The 17,236-nt window shown below is 48.0% G+C and overlaps 1 protein-coding gene across 12 annotated transcripts in view; it reads right to left on the bottom strand.

Moving 5' to 3' along the window:
- TMPRSS9 (transmembrane serine protease 9) overlaps positions 1-17,236 on the bottom strand; it is a 42,603-nt gene that overhangs the window by 20,816 nt on the left and 4,551 nt on the right. For 5 of the 12 annotated variants that reach the window (XM_019657240.1, XM_019657241.1, XM_019657243.1 and 2 more), the window contains 2 exons: positions 15,491-15,572; positions 2,622-2,788 (listed from right to left, as the gene is read on the bottom strand). In XM_019657240.1, the coding sequence (XP_019512785.1) occupies positions 2,622-2,763 (142 nt within the window). In that variant the 5' untranslated portion in view covers positions 2,764-2,788; positions 15,491-15,572. Of the gene's footprint in view, positions 1-2,621; positions 2,789-5,518; positions 5,572-15,464; positions 17,231-17,236 lie in introns of those variants that run through there. The other 7 variants (XM_019657249.1, XM_019657237.1, XM_019657238.1 and 4 more) reach the window with 3 other exon arrangements.

Genomic DNA, 17,236 nt, shown 5'->3' with positions numbered 1-17,236 from the left:
TGATGGTGCCAACTTGGGCCAGTGAAGCAACATCCTTCACAACTAGACTGAAGAACAAAACAACAGCAACTTGTCTGTTCCCCTTCCCCCGATTCCCCAGCTCTGTTCCCCTCCCCCAATTCCCCAATAAAGTCTTTAAAAAAAGAATGTGATAGCAACCATGTAAACTGTGAAAACACACACTTCTAACTGTCGATAATATGTTAGAACTGTCAAAAGGACACACTAGCAAACAATGGTCATAATTGCAAAATAAGAAAATGAAAGCAGCAGCCACATAAACCATGAAAGCTGGCTCCCAATTCTATTTATTCTGAATGAGTACCCATCTAGATAGATATTTAGATATTTGTCTATTCAATAGAATAAATATTCAAAACCAATTCTAAAAGTGGTTTGTTTTCTCATTCAAAAACTAAAAATACAGAAAAACGAGCACCCTATCATGTAGACCAAATTGCTTATGCTCTGTACCCTTTATGTTCACCCCCAAAATAATCACAGATACCTGGAAGTTGGAGAAACAGGACAGAGAGGTCCCAGTACCCTTCCCCTGCTTCCCCGCAAGGCTAACACCTCTACTGGAAGCTGTGAGCTGTCTAAAGGGGGAAAGGGACACATATTCACCTCAAGTTTAAAACATTTTTTTTTAATTTAAAATGTTAAGTGTGTCTTAAACCCTTCCTTGGTTTCAGGGGTCCTGCTGGGGATTACTGATTTTTTTGCCATGTATAATGCGCTCCCATGTTTTTGGCCCAAATTTTCAGGGGAAAAATATTTCATTTTAATTTTTTAATTTAAAATTTTGTTCACATTTGGGCCGGCCGAGTGGCTCAGTTGGCTAAGAGCTCGCTCAAGAGTTTGAGCTCTGAGCAACAGCAGTTCGATTCCTGGCCCGAACTGAGCAGCCGCTGAGCTGCCAACAGGTGGCAGGATGGCTCAGCTTAAAAAAAAAAAAAAAAGCATATTCTAAAATTTTGTTCACATTTAGGTACTTGTTTTTTTGTATTATAAGAGAAATTTAGCATTTATTTTTTAATGTATTATGTTACAAGAAATGTTATGTTACAAATAATTATAAAACACAAGAACAGATAAAAAGTACAAGAAATTTTATGTACCAGCAACAAATTTACGATATTTACTGAATCATAGAAGGCCAAGAACTCTTCATCGTTGCAAGTTTGTCATAAGTTCAACAAAACCAATTATCGTATTCCAGGGTATTATTTTGCATATAGATATCATTATTGATTCCTAGAGTCACACTTTTAACTCATAAGCACAAATAGAAGAATTAAAAACATTTATATAGATACAAAATTAGTACTACCCATGTATAGTGTGCATCCTTATTTTTCCCTCACAAATTAGGGCCAAAAAGTGCACATTATACACAGCAAAATACAGTATATTTATCTCTTGTTCCCAAAATGTATCTGTGCTTCTAGAATAAAGGTGTGAAACCCTGCTCCCACCCCTCCCTGGTGCAAGGATACATGCACATGCATGCATGCACACGCTCATTCTCTCTCGCGCACACATGCACACACACATGCATGCACACACAGAGCCAATTTTCCTGCCCTTGACTCCCACAGTCACTAGAGGGCCTCAGTCAACCAGGCCCAGCTGTGAGAGAGCCCTGATGTTCCATAAATACATTAAATAATAATAATAATAATAACTAGAGAGACCCACATAGGATTTCCAACTTATTATTTTGCCACATGAGAGCATCTTCCTGGAAACCGCCACTTATTTTCACCATCTCATGAAAGCAAGGTGATTTTCACATCCTTCCCCAAACCATAGGAACCTCTTCAGCTCAGAATAAGCCTGTTTCAGAGCCACGCTGCCCTGCAGAACTTTCCATGATAATGGAACTTTCTAGATCTGCGCTGCCCAGTACAGTAACCATGAGCCACCATGGAATGTGGCTGGTGGGGACAGAGGAATTGAATTTTAAAGGTTATTTAATTTTAGTGGATTTAACTCTAAATAACCACCCAGGTTCGGGGCTACCATTGTGGACAGCATGGACATAGGGCCACACGGGGAGGCGGCACGGTTTGTAGGAAGTTTTAAATCATTCTACTGAAATATAAAAAGAGCTTCCTTTGTTTATTTTATAACAGCAGCCCCACACCATATAGATTGGCCATCATTTTGCATATCTCATCTTAAATTCTATGAATATGGACTGGAAACAAATATGAAATGGGAGCCATTGTGATTGTGGGTGGTGGGAATATAGACAATAGTTCATTTTTGAAATTCTTTTCAGTGTTTTTCAAATTTCTTAAGATTTTTTAAAAGTTTTTTTCCCTGTCCCTATTTGTCTCCATTTTAACCTGGCAGTGAAAACTTCCCTGGAGAACCCTGTTGGTGGGAAACCCAAATACGCCCGCCTGCATGCCCACCCACCCTAGGCTGTGTGCCCAGGCACTGGCCCACTTGTCTTCTCTCTTGGGTGGCCTGTAGGGCCAGCCTTCAATTCCACGTTTGCATGCTCAGCCCTCTGTTTCTAGGATCATCACTTGGACATCACTGAGCCAAGTCTGAGAGTTTCTGTGCAAGTCACCTGGCATGTGAACCCATGCCAGCCCTTGGCCACTTACCCACAAAGACCGCCAGGGTGACAATGACAATGCTGGTGGCCACTGCAGCGGACAGGGCTGCTCGGCAGCATGCGGTGTCCTGAGCAGGGACTTCCTTTGTTGCCACGGGCATGAGCTGTAATTCACCAATGGTGGGCTCCATGGCTTCCAGACCCCCGGACAGCCACCTGGATGCCAACAATAAAGGAGCAAAAAAATGGTATCATCACCAGAGGGTGTTTCTCTTTCCCTAAGCCAGGGTCTTACTTGTGCAGATGTGACAGCCATCAATAGTGCCCTAGGCACCAACAGACTCCACTCAAAAAGCCCTAAAAAAAATGGAATTTCAGGGCCAGCCAAGTGGCTCATTGGTTAACAGTTGGCTTGGGAGCACGGGCTCTAAGCAGCAGGGTCGCCGGTACAGATCCCACATGGGCCAGTGACACTGCCCTCTACAGCTAAGATGGTGAACATCAACTCGACCTAGAGCTGGGCTGCTGTGAGTCGCCAGCAACAGTGTAGGCTGCAGTGGGGCTGCAGTGGGCTGCGGTAAGGTATCATGAGTGGCCGGCAGCCAGCGTGAGCTGCCGTGAGCCGCTGTGAGTGGCCGTCCAATGGCCGGCGAGCGACTGCCTCACCCAGGAAGAGCACAATGATAATATCAACATAGGCCAGTGAAGTGATATCCTCCACAACTAGACTGAAGAACAAAAGGACAGTAACTTGTCTGTTCCTCTTCCCCGTTTCCCCAACACTATTCCCTCCCAATTCCCCAATAAAATCTTTAAAAAAAAATGGAATGTTGCCTATAATTTCTATATATTTCTCTCTCTCTATATATATATATATAATATATATATTATATATATAGTCACAGAATATGGAGTACAACATAGGAAATATAGTCAATGGAAATGTAACAGCTATATTCAATGTCAGAGGGGTAGTAGTGGGAGAGGTTATCACTTCGTGAGGGGTGTAAATGTCTAACTATTACATTTTTTTGTACACCTGAAACAGACAAACAAAAAAGCCCTAAAAAATGGATTCAACATGCTGCCTAGGCTGGTGCATGTGGGCTCCCATATGTGGGTCATTGGGGTCCATTTCTGGAAAGAATATGTATGAATTTCCTGGGAATACTGAAACAAATTGCCACAAACCTAGAGCTTAGAGGAACACAGCTTTATCCTGCTTTTTTGGAGGTCAGAAGACATCTCCAAATAGAGGGCTCTGCTCTTTCTGGGAGCTCCAGGGTCTCAGTCTGAGAAAGCAGAGCTGGGAGGTAGTCACAGGCTGAGCCCTAGCACTTTTGCCTCTGAAACTTATCGTCAAGAGCCAACAAATTATCTTTTTCACTTAAGGCAGTTGGTTTCTGCCAGTTGTGACTAGAAGAGCCCTAAGACAGATCCTTGAATGTGTAACCCATTCAGCCCCTGGCTGGATAATTCTCTAATGTTCCCGAGACCAAACCAAAGGCATTCTCAGTCTGCAGAGGAGCTTTTCTCTCCCCAGGTGCATAATCACCTTCATGCTTTCTGCAGAGGTGGCCCTCATTACCCACCGTCTATTTTGGCTCCCAGGGAGCTCCCTGCACTGTGTGGGTGGAGGGTGATTTATATCTGGCCTTGACACATTTTTCCCCATTAGAAAACCACAGCGAAGGAAGCTGAGGGGACAGTTAGATCCTATTTCCCTTGATGGGGCTCCATGAAGGTGCCCACTCAGCCAGGGGCCTCCTGGGAGGTCATGGAGTTGCTTTGGAGGCCCCTAGAGATGGATGGCAGGCCTGGGTATCAGGTAAAACACAGGACACCCCATTAAACTTGAATTTTACATAAACAAAACATAGCTCTGTAGTGTAAATATGTCCCTGGGATAACTGATTTTGTGTGTTCCCTTGACTAGGCTAGAGTGCCCCGTTGTTTGGTTAAACATTATTCTAATGTTGCCATGATGGCAATTTTTAGATGAGATTAATATTTAAATTAGTACATGTTGAGTAAAGCAGGTGACTTTCTGGAATGTGGGTGGGCCGCATCTAATCAGTTGACGGGCTTTAGAGAAAAGACTGAGCTCCCCCAAGGAGGAAGGACTTTTGCCTCCAGACTCCCTTTGGACTCAAGCTGCAATGTAACTTTTCCTGGGTTTCCAGTTTCCCCTGCAGATTTCAGACTTGCCACCTCCATAATAGCATGAGCCATTTCCTAATCTCTCTCTCTCCTCCTCCCTCCCTTCCTCTCTCCATTCTATTGGTGCTATTTCTCTGAAGAACCCTGAAGAACACAGTCCCTAATCAGTATAATTATGTCTTTTGCAATATTTGGAACATACTTATACTTAAAAAAAAAGTATTTGTTGTTTATCTGAAATTCACATTTACCTGAGTATAAATTTCAGTATGTTTACTGTTAAGTCTGGAACCACACACTGGGGCTCAGCCAGAATGTCCCATCCTATCCAGGGAATGTGTCCCTGTTGGGAATGGTTGCTCTGTGCCTCACTGCCACCATCCAGAGCTGAGAAGAAAGGGGAGATGCGTGGGGGTGGTGGGGTGCGGGCCTGGCAGGGAGTGAGGCTACACAACACTTAGCCCTTTATTCTCACATTTGAACTAAGAATCAGTTGATGAAATGTTTTAGGGACAATGACACCAAGATTCACTTCTGTGATTAGGGCTGGAAACTCAAATTTAGTGTATGAGCTCATTGACGTCCTGCCATCCCAAACACACACACACACACACACACACACACACACACACAGTTTGTTCAACCCCAGCTGCCCCTGCTCCCCCCACCCAGTGGGTTTTCTAAGGATCCCTGTGTTCTCTAAATTATCTTGTCATCACCATCATTAGGGCACAGAAGGGGCCCCACTGCTACTTAGCATTGAATATAGAAGCACCATTCACTCACTCTGCCTCTGCCTGGTATTTGCGACCTGGCTGCCCTGTGCTGGGTACCCAGTCTTGAATGAGGCCGATGTCATTCTTTGAGCTCATAAAGCTTAAATCTTACTGGCAAAGACCTAAATAAATTAAAAGCACAGTGTCAATAAGGGCTCCAAAATAGAGATGCATCCATGGGACTAGACAGGAGGTCAGGTGAGGCTTCCTGAGGGAGGAATGAGTTATCTGAGTTCTGGAGGTTAACGAAGAGTTTGGTAAGTGCCCAGTGGAAGGAACAGATGCCCATACAGTGAGAACAAAACATGTCAAAAGCCCTGTGGTGGGAGGGAGGGAAGAAGGGCCAAAGTAGAGAAAGTGTGTCAGTCAGCTACTGCTGCATAACAAATTACCAGAAACAAATCCACAGAGACAGGAAGCAGATGGTAGGGGCAGGGCTGGGGGAGGGGAGGAGAGCGAGTGTTCACTGGGGACAGCGTCAGTTTAGGAAGATGAGAAAGTTCTGGAGATGATGGTGGGGATGGCTGCACAACAGTGTGAATGTGCTTAATGCCACTGGGCTGTGTACTTAAAATGGTTAAGATGGTGAATTTTATGTTACATATAATTAATCATAATAAAAAAGAAAATAATTAAGAGAGATAGATAGATAGAGAAAAATTGCTGGAAACTGGAATGTGAGAAGGGAAAGCACAAGAACCACAGGGGACAATGGGACACACTGGAACTATTTCCACACAGAAATATCCAGAATGAGGGGAGCCAGCAGCGAGTATTTGTGAACAAACAAGGAAACCCAGGAGAAGCTGAGCCAGCACTGCCCCTCGGCATCCCTCACGCGCCAGCACACCCGTGCCCTCGAAGGGCAGAGAAACCTCATCCAGCAGTTGGCAGGCCTGGTGGGGAGCAGATAAAAATCAGGCTACAAAATCTGCCTTTGAACCAAGCAAGGCTCAGAAAAGGTAGTGGCTGTTTGATCCAAAAATTCTGAGAGTGTCTTTGGTGCTTCCATAGAAATGGCATTTTGCTTGGACACTGTGGCAGGCAGAATAATGTCCCCAAAGACATCCCCATCCTGGTACAGGGACCTGTGGACATGTCATCTCACACAGTAAAGGGACTTTGCAGGTGGGATTACGTCAAGGCTCCTGAGATGGGGATGACCCTGGATTACAGGGGGCCCAGTGTCATCACAGGGTCCTCATAAGAGGGAGGCAGGAGGCTCAGAGTCAGGGAGATGGAAGAGGCTGCACTGCTGGCTGTGACGATGGAGGAGGGGCCACGAGCCAGGGACATGGTGCCTCTAGAAGCTGGAAAAGGCTGGAAACGGTTCTCCCAGGGGCCTCCGGAAGGACCAGCCCTGCCCTCACCTGGGTTTAGCTCTATGAGGCCCACTTTGTCATAGCAGCAACGGGAAATTAATACAGGCTCTGTGGGCAATGCTACCCAGTGCTGACTTGGTTGAGAGAGTTGGGTGCTGATCCAGGCATTGGGTACTTGTAGGAAGAGCAACTTGAAAATGGGACCTGCCCTTCCTTCACTGTCCTCTGGGCTTGAGTAGGAGGAATGCTGGTCACCCGCAGACCAACATCTACATTCTGGCTTCAATCTGACTAGTTCTGTGACTCCCTGGCGCAGTTTACCTATTTGGCCTCAGTTATAGCTGGTCATTTATCAGCTTTGACCCTTTGGTTCTAATTTTCTATGGCTTGTAGGTGATAATCTCCTTTTTGTCTTCCCAGAATTCCTTTCTTTGGGGAAGTCATACCCTAATCATAGTGCCCACCCACCTGACCCCATGCCTATCCCCCATCAGTGATTGGTCTCCAATGGACCCAGGCCTGCCAATTATAGTACCCACTCCTTCATCCCATGGGTACCACCTCTCCCATCCTTGGATACTGTAGACCAACCCCTGGAGTCTTCAGTCACTCTTCCTTCCTCCTTCCCCTCCTTGCTGGTCACCTCCAAATCTGGCCACTCTGTTTCCTTCCTCTTCTCCAGGGACCCCACCTACCCATCCCCACTCTCACAGCCTTCACCTTTTCCCTGGACTAATGGTGTTCTTGCTAACTCCAGGCCTTCCCCCACCTATCCATTTTTTTCATACAACTAGAGATATCTGACTACAGTAGGGTATCTCCCCCAGGATGATTCTTCTCCCAGGGGACACTGGGCAACATCTGGTTACACCTGTGGTTATCACAATTGGGGCCCTTCCATAGCTCCTCACTAAGTTCAAATTCTCAGCCCCAACTCCCTCCCCAGCACTACTTGCTCCCACCTCCAGCCAGTTCATGTTTATTCTGCTCCCAAATAAATCCTGACACCTGCTCTAATGTGGATGGACCCTGAGGACATTATGTTCAGTGAAATAAGCCAGACACAGAAGGACAAACACTGTGTGATCCCACTCACAGGAGGTCCCTAGAGGAGTCAGATTCATAGAGAAGGAAGTAGATGGTGGGAGCCAGGTGCTGGGGGAGGGGAGGGGAGTGAGTGTTAAATGGGGGCAAAGTGTCAGATTGGGGAGATGGAAAGTTCTGGAGATGGACGGTGGGGAAGGCTGCATGATGGTGTGAGTGTACTTACTGTCACTGAGCTGTGCAATTGAAATGGTTAAGATGGTAAATTTTATGTTATGTATGTTTATCACAATAAAAAATTGTTGAGAAAAATCAGCAAAGAATTGACAGGCGGGAACTTGGGCCCTCTTCTTCACCGCAAGCACAAGACCAGGAATGCCTGGTACAGATGCAGTCCTCAAAGCACAGAAAACAGTGAGGCCCCTGCTTATAAAGTGCTGCTCAGACATGCCCAGTTTACAGGGCCTTTCGATCCCCATCAGCTCAAGGACAGAAACGTGTCTCTGCACCTTCTCCAGCTCTCATCTCCCTGCAGTCTTTGCAAACAGTTGCCACTTGAGTGAAAAGCTGACTATTTTGCCAAAGGAGAGGGGCCATGTGCTTGTTAGCTTTGCCAAGAGTGGACTCCACACCTCCCAGCAGCAACCTGTGTGGGCTGCTTTCTCTTCCATGTCATGTTGAGAAGCAGAAGCTGGAGTGGTCATGGGCTAATTATCAGTCTCCAGGCATAAGGTAGCATCCACTTGACACCCAACTTTCCCCAAACACCCGTATTTCTAAATCCAAGTAAACTTCTGACCAAGATATAAAGCTCATTCAGGGCTTTAAAAAAAAGAAAAGAAAAAGTCAGCCAAATAAATTCTTTGGTGTTGGGTAGACCAAAAACCAAATCTGCCTGTTTAGATGTATCTTTTTCTTTTCACTCAGATGAATTGGAGACAGCCTGTCTCAGATAAGTGGGTGTTTTGCTTAAGAGAGAGAGGCAAAGGGATGGAAGGTTCCGGAAGATCCTTGACACTCCTAATCTTAGGCTACAAAATCACTTCTAGAATTTGCTTTATTTGTATTCTTTTTTTTTTTTTTTTGCAGAGATTTGGGGTGGGAGAGAATGGAAAACAAAAGCTGAGTAGAAAGAAGGAAGATAGCCGATTACCAGGAATGAAAGCGAGCACAAGGGGAGGTGGCTGGCTCCGCACGGCGACCTCAAGCTACGAGAAAGCCTTTGATAGGATGGGGCATAATTAATTTTTTGAAAGTCACGTAAGAGGATAAGTTACCACCTGAGCTTGAGAGATACATGAGAACACCCCAGACAAAGCTGGAGTTGTAGAATGAGAGAAACGGGTGGGCGAGGGGCACACTGTCTGTCCCCGGTTACAGGAATGGTCCTAGCAGCTTCTAGAAGGATCGGTGCCAGATCTGAGATCTGAAGGGTGCACCAAGATACAGAGAAGGAACCAAGATTCATTGCAGGACTAACTTGTGAACTGTGAGCACCAGCGTCCCCAACTTAAGCCTGTGGCTCAACCAGCCTCCAACTGAACACATGCCACTGTCCCGATGTTGTCTGTCCCAGGTGGGAGGCAGAAGGCCTGACTCTTATCCCAATGCAATTGATGGTGTGACTCTGAACAAGTCACTCCCACTTGGGGGACCAATCATCCTAAGTCCCCTAGAACTGTTTCAGTTTGAACCTGGAAATCGAGACATCTGGTCACCCTACCCACACATCTATCTTTATCTGCCAGAAGGGTCTGGAGCAATGTGGGGGCTTCCTAAGGAGGTGTTAAGCAAAAGGACTTTGGGAACTGAGCCGAAATTATAGACAAGCCATCAAGTCTGCTTTGGAACCACGTCTGCTTGCAGCCTCCTGGCGATGACACAGGGAGTCTCAATTTAAGGCCAGTGTGCTTAATGCCACTCACATGCTTGCCAGTGTCTATTTCCAAAATGGGAGAGTAAGCCTCAGGTGCAGAGCCTTCCAGGAGGATGGGCAGGCCAAGGCAATCAAGGCACTGGCCTCAGGGGGCAAAACTTAAGGGGACACCAAAAACCTCGGTCCACTAGACAAATAACATTTTCATGCAACATTTTTTTTTTAATTGGGGAATTGGGGGGATGGGAACAGTGCTTGGGAATTGGGGGAAGGGGAACAAACAAGTGGCTGTCCTTTTGTTCTTCAGTCTAGTTGGGGAGGACGTTGCTTCACTGGCCCAAGTTGGCATCATCATTGTGCTCTTCCCAGGCGAGGCACATCAGTCGCCGGCTTCTGGACGGCCGCTCACAGCGGCTGCTGGCCGCTCACGCTGGCTGCTGGCTACATACGGTAGCCCATGGCAACCCACTGCCACAGCCTACGCCGTCACTGGCGACTCACGGCAGCCCAGCTCCAGGTCGAGCTGTTGTTCAGCATCTTAGCTGTGGAGGGCAGTGTCACTGGCCCTCATATGTGGGATCTGAACCGGGGCCCTCTGGCATCCCAAGCCAGTTCTTAACCATTGCGCCACTCGGCCGGCCCCCATGCAACAATTTTTAAAAATCAAAATTAAGGGCCGGCCGAGTGGCACGTTAGTTAAAAGCTGACTTGGGATGCCAGCTCTGAGCAGCAGGGCCCCAGTTCTGATCCCACATGAGGGCCAGCGTAGAGGGTCACACTGCCCTCTACAGCTAAGATGGTGAACAACAGCTCGACCTGGAGCTGGGCTGCTGTGAGTCACCGGCGATGGCGTAGGCTGCAGCCCCTGCTGCAGTGGGCTGCCATAAGCTACCGTGAGTGGGCAGCAGCCAGCGTGAGCTGCCAAGAGCCTCCGTGAGCGGCCGTCCAGAGGCCAGCGACGGATCTGTCTCACCCGGGAAGAGCACAATGATAATACCAACATGAGCCAGTGAAACGATGTCCTCCACAACTAGACTGAAGAACAAAACGACAGCAACGTGTCTGTTCCCCTCCCCCAACTCCCCAGCACTGTTCCCTCCCCCAATTCCCCAATAAAATCTTTAAAAAAAATCAAAATTAAAACCCATGTCCAACCAAATGTCGGCATTTCGCATAAAGACAGTGTCCAACTTTGCACTTGCCAGACTCACCTGGCCCTCCTTCTCCTAATCCCAGCCCCATCCGCTGCTGTCTTTGCTTAAAATGGTAAAATTTTGCTTACTGAGGGCCCCTGTGCACTCATATATTTTACAATATTGCACTACAATATTATTTCTCTTGATGACTGAGATTTCAGCATCCCCCTAAATGTTGGCCCACGGTAACAGTCCTGATTGCCTCACCCAGATCTGGGCCCTGAAGGATAGTAACAATTGAAGAACACTGTTTGCTTTTCCTCCTATTTACTTTGTTTTCAGTTGCATTCTCGTAACATGTTTTCAATTTGTACGTGTTGGTGACTAAGTTTCCCTAAAAATATATATTTTTTTAGATTTAAAAAGTAGGCCATTTAAAGAAGATTAAATAACTATTTTCATAGGCTACCTGCAGCTATGTATCTGCCTCTGGGATCCCATCCAGTCTGTGGTTTTAATAACAGCCCAGACTCATCTGAATTCTCAACTCAAGTCCAACTGGCTACTGGAACTTCCTTCTAAGTAACCTCAGGTGACCCCCATGACCCCCACTTCCTGGTGTTCACACACACACACACACACACACACACACACACACACACACACACGTGTTAATGTCCTTCCCTTGAGTATGGGCAGGACCTGTGAATTGCTTCTAACCGATAGAATACGACAGGTGATGGGATGTCACTGTCATGATTTTATGACATTATGTAAGACTTCGTCTTAACAGACTGGGGGCTGTTCTGGGGAGGCAGGGAGACAAGGAGCTATGGGAGGCCTCTAGGAGCTGAGAGTGGCCACCAGCTGGCAGCCAGTCAAAGCCGGGCCCTTTGTCACTGGCCAATAACCTGAACAAGTTTGGAAGCGGGTCCTTCCCCAGTCAGGCCTTCAGATGAGATCACAGCCTGGGCAGCACTGCTTCTGCAGCCTCAAGAGACCCTGAGCAGAGAAGCCAGCTCAGCCATACCCAAGCTCCTGGCCCACAGAAACTAGGAGATGATAAATAGGAGCTGTTTCAAGCCACCAAAATTGTAGCAACTTGTCACCACAATCCAATGACTGACAAGCTTCTCAAATCTGACACGCACCAAACTGAGCTCCTGATATCTCTTCTCATGTACCCCCCAAATACCTGTTCCTCCCACAGTTTTCCCCATCTCAGACAGAAGCTCCGTTTTTATGGTCACTCAAACCAAAAATCCCTGGGATCATGAGGCCTTTCTCAGAGCCCCCATCCAGTCTGTCCAACAAATGCTGTCAGTCACCTTCAAAGCATATCTAGAATTGGGCCACGTCCATCACTTCTACCCTGGGCTAAGGAGAGCATCGTCCCGGCCTCATCAAGGGCTGGCTGCTTCCATCCTCACCAGCTAAAATCTGAGTCAGGCCATGTCCCACCCCTGCTCAACTCTCCATGTGGCTCTCACTCAGGGCAAAAGCCCCGCACGACCTGGTCCCACCTACTCTTTGCTGTCTGTCTGCAGCTCCTACTTCCTCCCTCCCTCGGTTCCAGCCACATGGGCTTCCTCAGTGTTCCTCAAACATATGAGGTACAGTTCAGCCTCAGGGCCTTTGCACATGCTGTACCATCTGCCTGATGTGCTTATCTATAGCCTCATGACAGTCACCTCCGCCTTCCCTGCTTTGTTTGTTTTCTCCTGTGTTATGTAAGTTGTATCCATAGGAGTAGATGGCAGGATAGTTTCTGCCAAGGTGCAGAGCCTGGGGTCCCTTATAGCCCCCTTGGGAGAAGTGGCTGACCCTGGAAGAAGGGAGCCACGGAGAGAACAGCCACAACGTGCTCCCCACTCTTGAGCACAATATTGATAGAGAGAGCAAGTTATCTTACTCTGCACTCTGCACTCTTGGCAGTTCCAAAGTTGCTGTTTGATAATTACACTGGTACATCGTTTCTCAAGAGAATGGAAACGTGTTGGGAGAAATTCATTGCACTAAATGACAGTTACATGCAGTATCTGATTTATTACCACAACTCTGCTAGGAGACCAACTGTATTCTGACTGAGGAGGAAATAGAGGCACACAGGAGCCAGGTGACTTGCCCAAGATCACAGGATGTGGTGGTTTGAAAGCATGTCCACAAATTCTTTGCCATCCTCTCTTTGGCAAAGCTTAATTTACCTCCCTTTGAGTGTGGGCTGGACTTAATGACTTACTCCTAATGTACCTGAAGTGATGGAGTGTAACTTCTGAGATTACATCATAAAAGACATGTGGCTTCTGCCTTTCTCTCTCTGGGACCACTCGCTCTGGGGGCTGGGGGGAGCTAGCCACCACATTGTAAGGATGCTCAGGCAGCACTGTGGAGGGGCCCCGTGGGGGAGCTGAGGCCTCCTGCCAGCAGCCATGTGGGGAAGCCATCCTGGAAGGGGCCCCTCCGGCCAGTAGTGGAGCCTTCAGATGAGGCAGTCCATGCCAGCAGCTTGACTGCAGCCTCATGAGGGACCCTGAGCCAGGACCACCCAGATAATCACTCCCTAATTCTTACCCACAGAAACTGGAATAATAAACATTCATTTTAATCCGCTAAATTTTGGAAATAATTTGTTACACAGCAACCGATAACTAATACACAAGCTGCCGATCCCATGACCCTTCTGTCTGCCTTTCTGCTTTCCCTCCCAGGAAGCGCACACACTGTTCTCGGTAGCCCATCCTGCACCCTTCTCTTAATTTCCTCTTTAGTTCCCCATCCTTCATGCAGAGAGCCTGTTGTGAATCGTCTCCTTGCCTTACTGGCCGGTTTTATCTAGTTGGTTAAAGCAGTGATTCAGCCTCTCCAAGGGGAGATACAGTGCTTGGGTTCCCATTTTTCCAAGCTATCAACTTCCATAAAACCCCAAACTTCATCTCAGCTTTGCCCCCTGGGCACCTAACTTCTCCCCCTCTTCACTCTCAACTCTGTAACCATCTTGCTCTGTATGATTTTTTCTGTCTCCTAATCCAAGGTGATCATGGTTTTTCCACTCTCCCATCCCACGTGTCTGCCCTTTTTCAGTCCCACCGCAGCCAAAGCCTGTTTATGGAACAGACACCACTTGTCTGTGCTGCAGCCTCTCCGGTTTCTCCCAGTCCCCGTCCTCAGACTCGAACCAAGCCAGGAAAACCTCCCTCCCCTTTGCCCCAACTTCATGAAATAAATCACTCAGCAAGCCTAAAGGAAATTTAATAAGCTCAGTCTGCTTTTTCTTCTTTTTGTCTGTGAACTTTTTGTTAAGTTTTCATGGGAAGCATTGTTTGTGAGAAAACTATTTGTGGCGATGATATCTTGTGTTCTTGTAGTTTTCCAACATGCACAGGGGAAAAGAGAGTCAGAGATCCTGGGGCGGGGGGCTGTTGAGGGGAGAAGCCGATAAACACAGATGATACCCAGGAAAACGGATAAAGCGTGCAGATTAGAAAAAGAAATTTCCAATCACTTAGGACTTGTGTAATTTAAAAGGAATACAATGGTCCTGAATGCAATGGGGGACCCAGTGTTGGATCCCGCGATGGAAAAAGGACATGAGTAGGAACATGGGAAATTTGAACGCAGTCAGCTGAGTGTCACACGACGTTAATTTCTTTCTTTTTCTTTTTTGAATTTTTATAAGAGTTTATTTGAGCCAAGCTGACAACATGCCAGGGAGCAAGATCTCAGATGCTCCCAGGACGTTTAATTTCTTAGTTGTGGCCATTGTGTTGTGGTTAGGTAAGATTTGAACACTAGGGGGAGCTGGGTGACGGGCAGGCAGTGACGGGCAGGTGGGGACTAAAATGATTCTGGAATCATTATCTTTAATTAACAGAGGTAAAGTGGGAAAAACAAAACCTTATGTGGATATCAGCCAACAACCCAGAAGAGGTCATCCTCTTTGTTAATTTTAGGGTCACGCAGGTTCACAGACATAGCTGGGAACAGCCATTCCCACGTATGTGCATGAGACATTCATGCCAGGAGAGCACAAAGCCCATGCCTACTATGTGTGCAGCCCATGGATGTCAGTGAGTTAAGCTAGCCCTCGAGGGACCTGCGCGACTCTCCCCATTTAATCGATGATGAAATTGAGCCTTGGAGAGATGACCTCCTCTGTGTTTCTGCCTCTTTGCCTCTGTCTCCCTCTGTCCCTCTCTCTCTATGTCTTTGTCTCTGTATAGCTATCGCTCTGCCCCTCTCTCTCTCTCTCTCTCTCTCTCTCTCTCTCTCTCTCTCTCTCTCTTCTCTCATACACCCACAGTTCTTAGAATTCCAAGATGCCCCACCCCCACCCCACTTTGCTGCTTGCTAGCTTCTCTATCACTAAATGGGCCTCTGCTACCCCAGGACCCTGTTGTTCAGGTGAGTCAGGTGAGCCACGAAGATGGGGACCAGACACAGCGGCATCCACACAGCTCTGTCACCCCCTCTTTCCACGTGTCCCCCTCACATTCCTTTACTGGAGGGTGAAAACAGCAGCCCAGACCCCCTCACCCCTGTTTCTGCTTCCAGCTTCCTTCTCCAGGATTCACGACTCACCTGGCTGCCGTCAAGGGAATGCCTACCTCTGCCTGTTCACTCTGTGGTCCCCAGGTCCCAGGCGGGGCCTCTGCCACTCTGCCACAGCTCCAGACTCTTGACGAACAGCTGTGATAACAGGAGCAGAGCTTTCTGTAAGCATTCTGTTCTGAGTTGGAGTCCCAGCCTTGATAAAAGGTCACCCAACATGCTTCTATCTGCAGTCTCCAGGCGCCATGTTTTATACCCTAAACCTTCAGAGTTCTGCAGAGAGAACTTTGAATGCCACACAGATGCTCAGCAGGCATGGGGCAAGAGCCAGGATGGACTGCAGGTCCACTTGCTCGAACCATACACTGTGGTCAGATGAGCAGGGACAAACATCTGGGCTTCTGTTTGGTGGGCAAGAGGGCTGCCCACCGCGAGGTAGACTTAATTTGTGTGGCCGTCAGAGCTGTGTGAGCGGCCGTGACTCTGGCCCTGTTTTCCAGATGAGGAAACTAGTAAGGGGGAGTTGGCACATACACAACCATACACGCAACCTCACACAACCACACACAAAATCACACGACCACACACTATTGTGACACCACCATACACAATCACACACATGTGGTCACACTAGTTATACAGATACACAACCACACAGTCACACACAACCACACACACTTAATGACATAACCATACACAATCATGACCACATGTACACACACAATCTCACACACACGATAGTCACACTCACAATCTCACATCCACACCACAGCCGGCCAGGGTCCCAGGCAGGCAGGGTGGGCTGTGGGTCTGCAGGCCCCATGCCCCATGGGCATAGACAGATCTGCTATGGAGGCTGCTACCCCTGCTTGTCAGATATTATGTCCCACAGTCACAATGCACAAAACGTGGATTACTTGAGTGCAGGTTCACAGAGGCTTCTCTTCACAGTTCCAATAAGTGGACACTAACCGTGGCCGAGGGCCTATATGGATGTGAACACACGTTCCCCAAACCTTTTGCCACCAGGAGCCTGGCTTTGACCCCCGTGAGATGGGCAGGAGGGTGAAGGCCCGGCCCCAGAGGATCCCTGTGCCGCCCATCCTCACCAAGTTGTGGGAACTTCGAGGACATCACACAATGTGTGCCAAGGGCAGCTTTCCTGCCACATGTAACTGAATGCATGACAGCCCCTTCCCCAGGCAAAGACAATACCACCCCCATTTTCACACCTATGACCACACCCTCCCCAAACGGTTACCACAAAATCTTTGTCATTTATTCACTCACCAGCCACTCAGAGGTTGCGACAAGGGACAGGGGGAGAAGTAGGGCACTCCCTTATCACATACGGGCAATCCTCACCGGTCTTTGTCCATCACATTCCTGCCGCACCACCAGGCCCCACAAAGGGTCCAGGCTGATGCACCACACTTGGTTTTAGCCACATTCATTCTCAGAAATACGGGAAAATTGCCGTCCGGAATACAGAGCCCTGGGGGGCCCATGCCCACAGTGGGCTCCCACCACTTTTACACGGCCGGCTACATTCACACACTCCAGAGGCATCTACACAGCAGGTCTGCGTCCAGACAGCCTGCCCACATTTCTGCACAGCCGTAGTCTACACAGCCGCCCCAAGTCTACACAGCCGGCCTCATTCACACACCCCGACAGCGTCCACACAGCCCTTCCACTCGTCTACAAAACCGCGTCCACGCAGAGTGGCCCTGGATGAACTGAGGCACAGGGAGGGAGGGCTGCTCTGGTCCCATTTCGGGAGGGGGTGCCGCGTCCCGCCG

This window comes from Hipposideros armiger, unplaced genomic scaffold (genome assembly GCF_001890085.2).
Source record: "Hipposideros armiger isolate ML-2016 unplaced genomic scaffold, ASM189008v1 scaffold_275, whole genome shotgun sequence".
Taxonomy (NCBI): Eukaryota; Metazoa; Chordata; class Mammalia; order Chiroptera; family Hipposideridae; genus Hipposideros; species Hipposideros armiger.
This window is presented reverse-complemented; position numbering and strand designations above follow the sequence as displayed.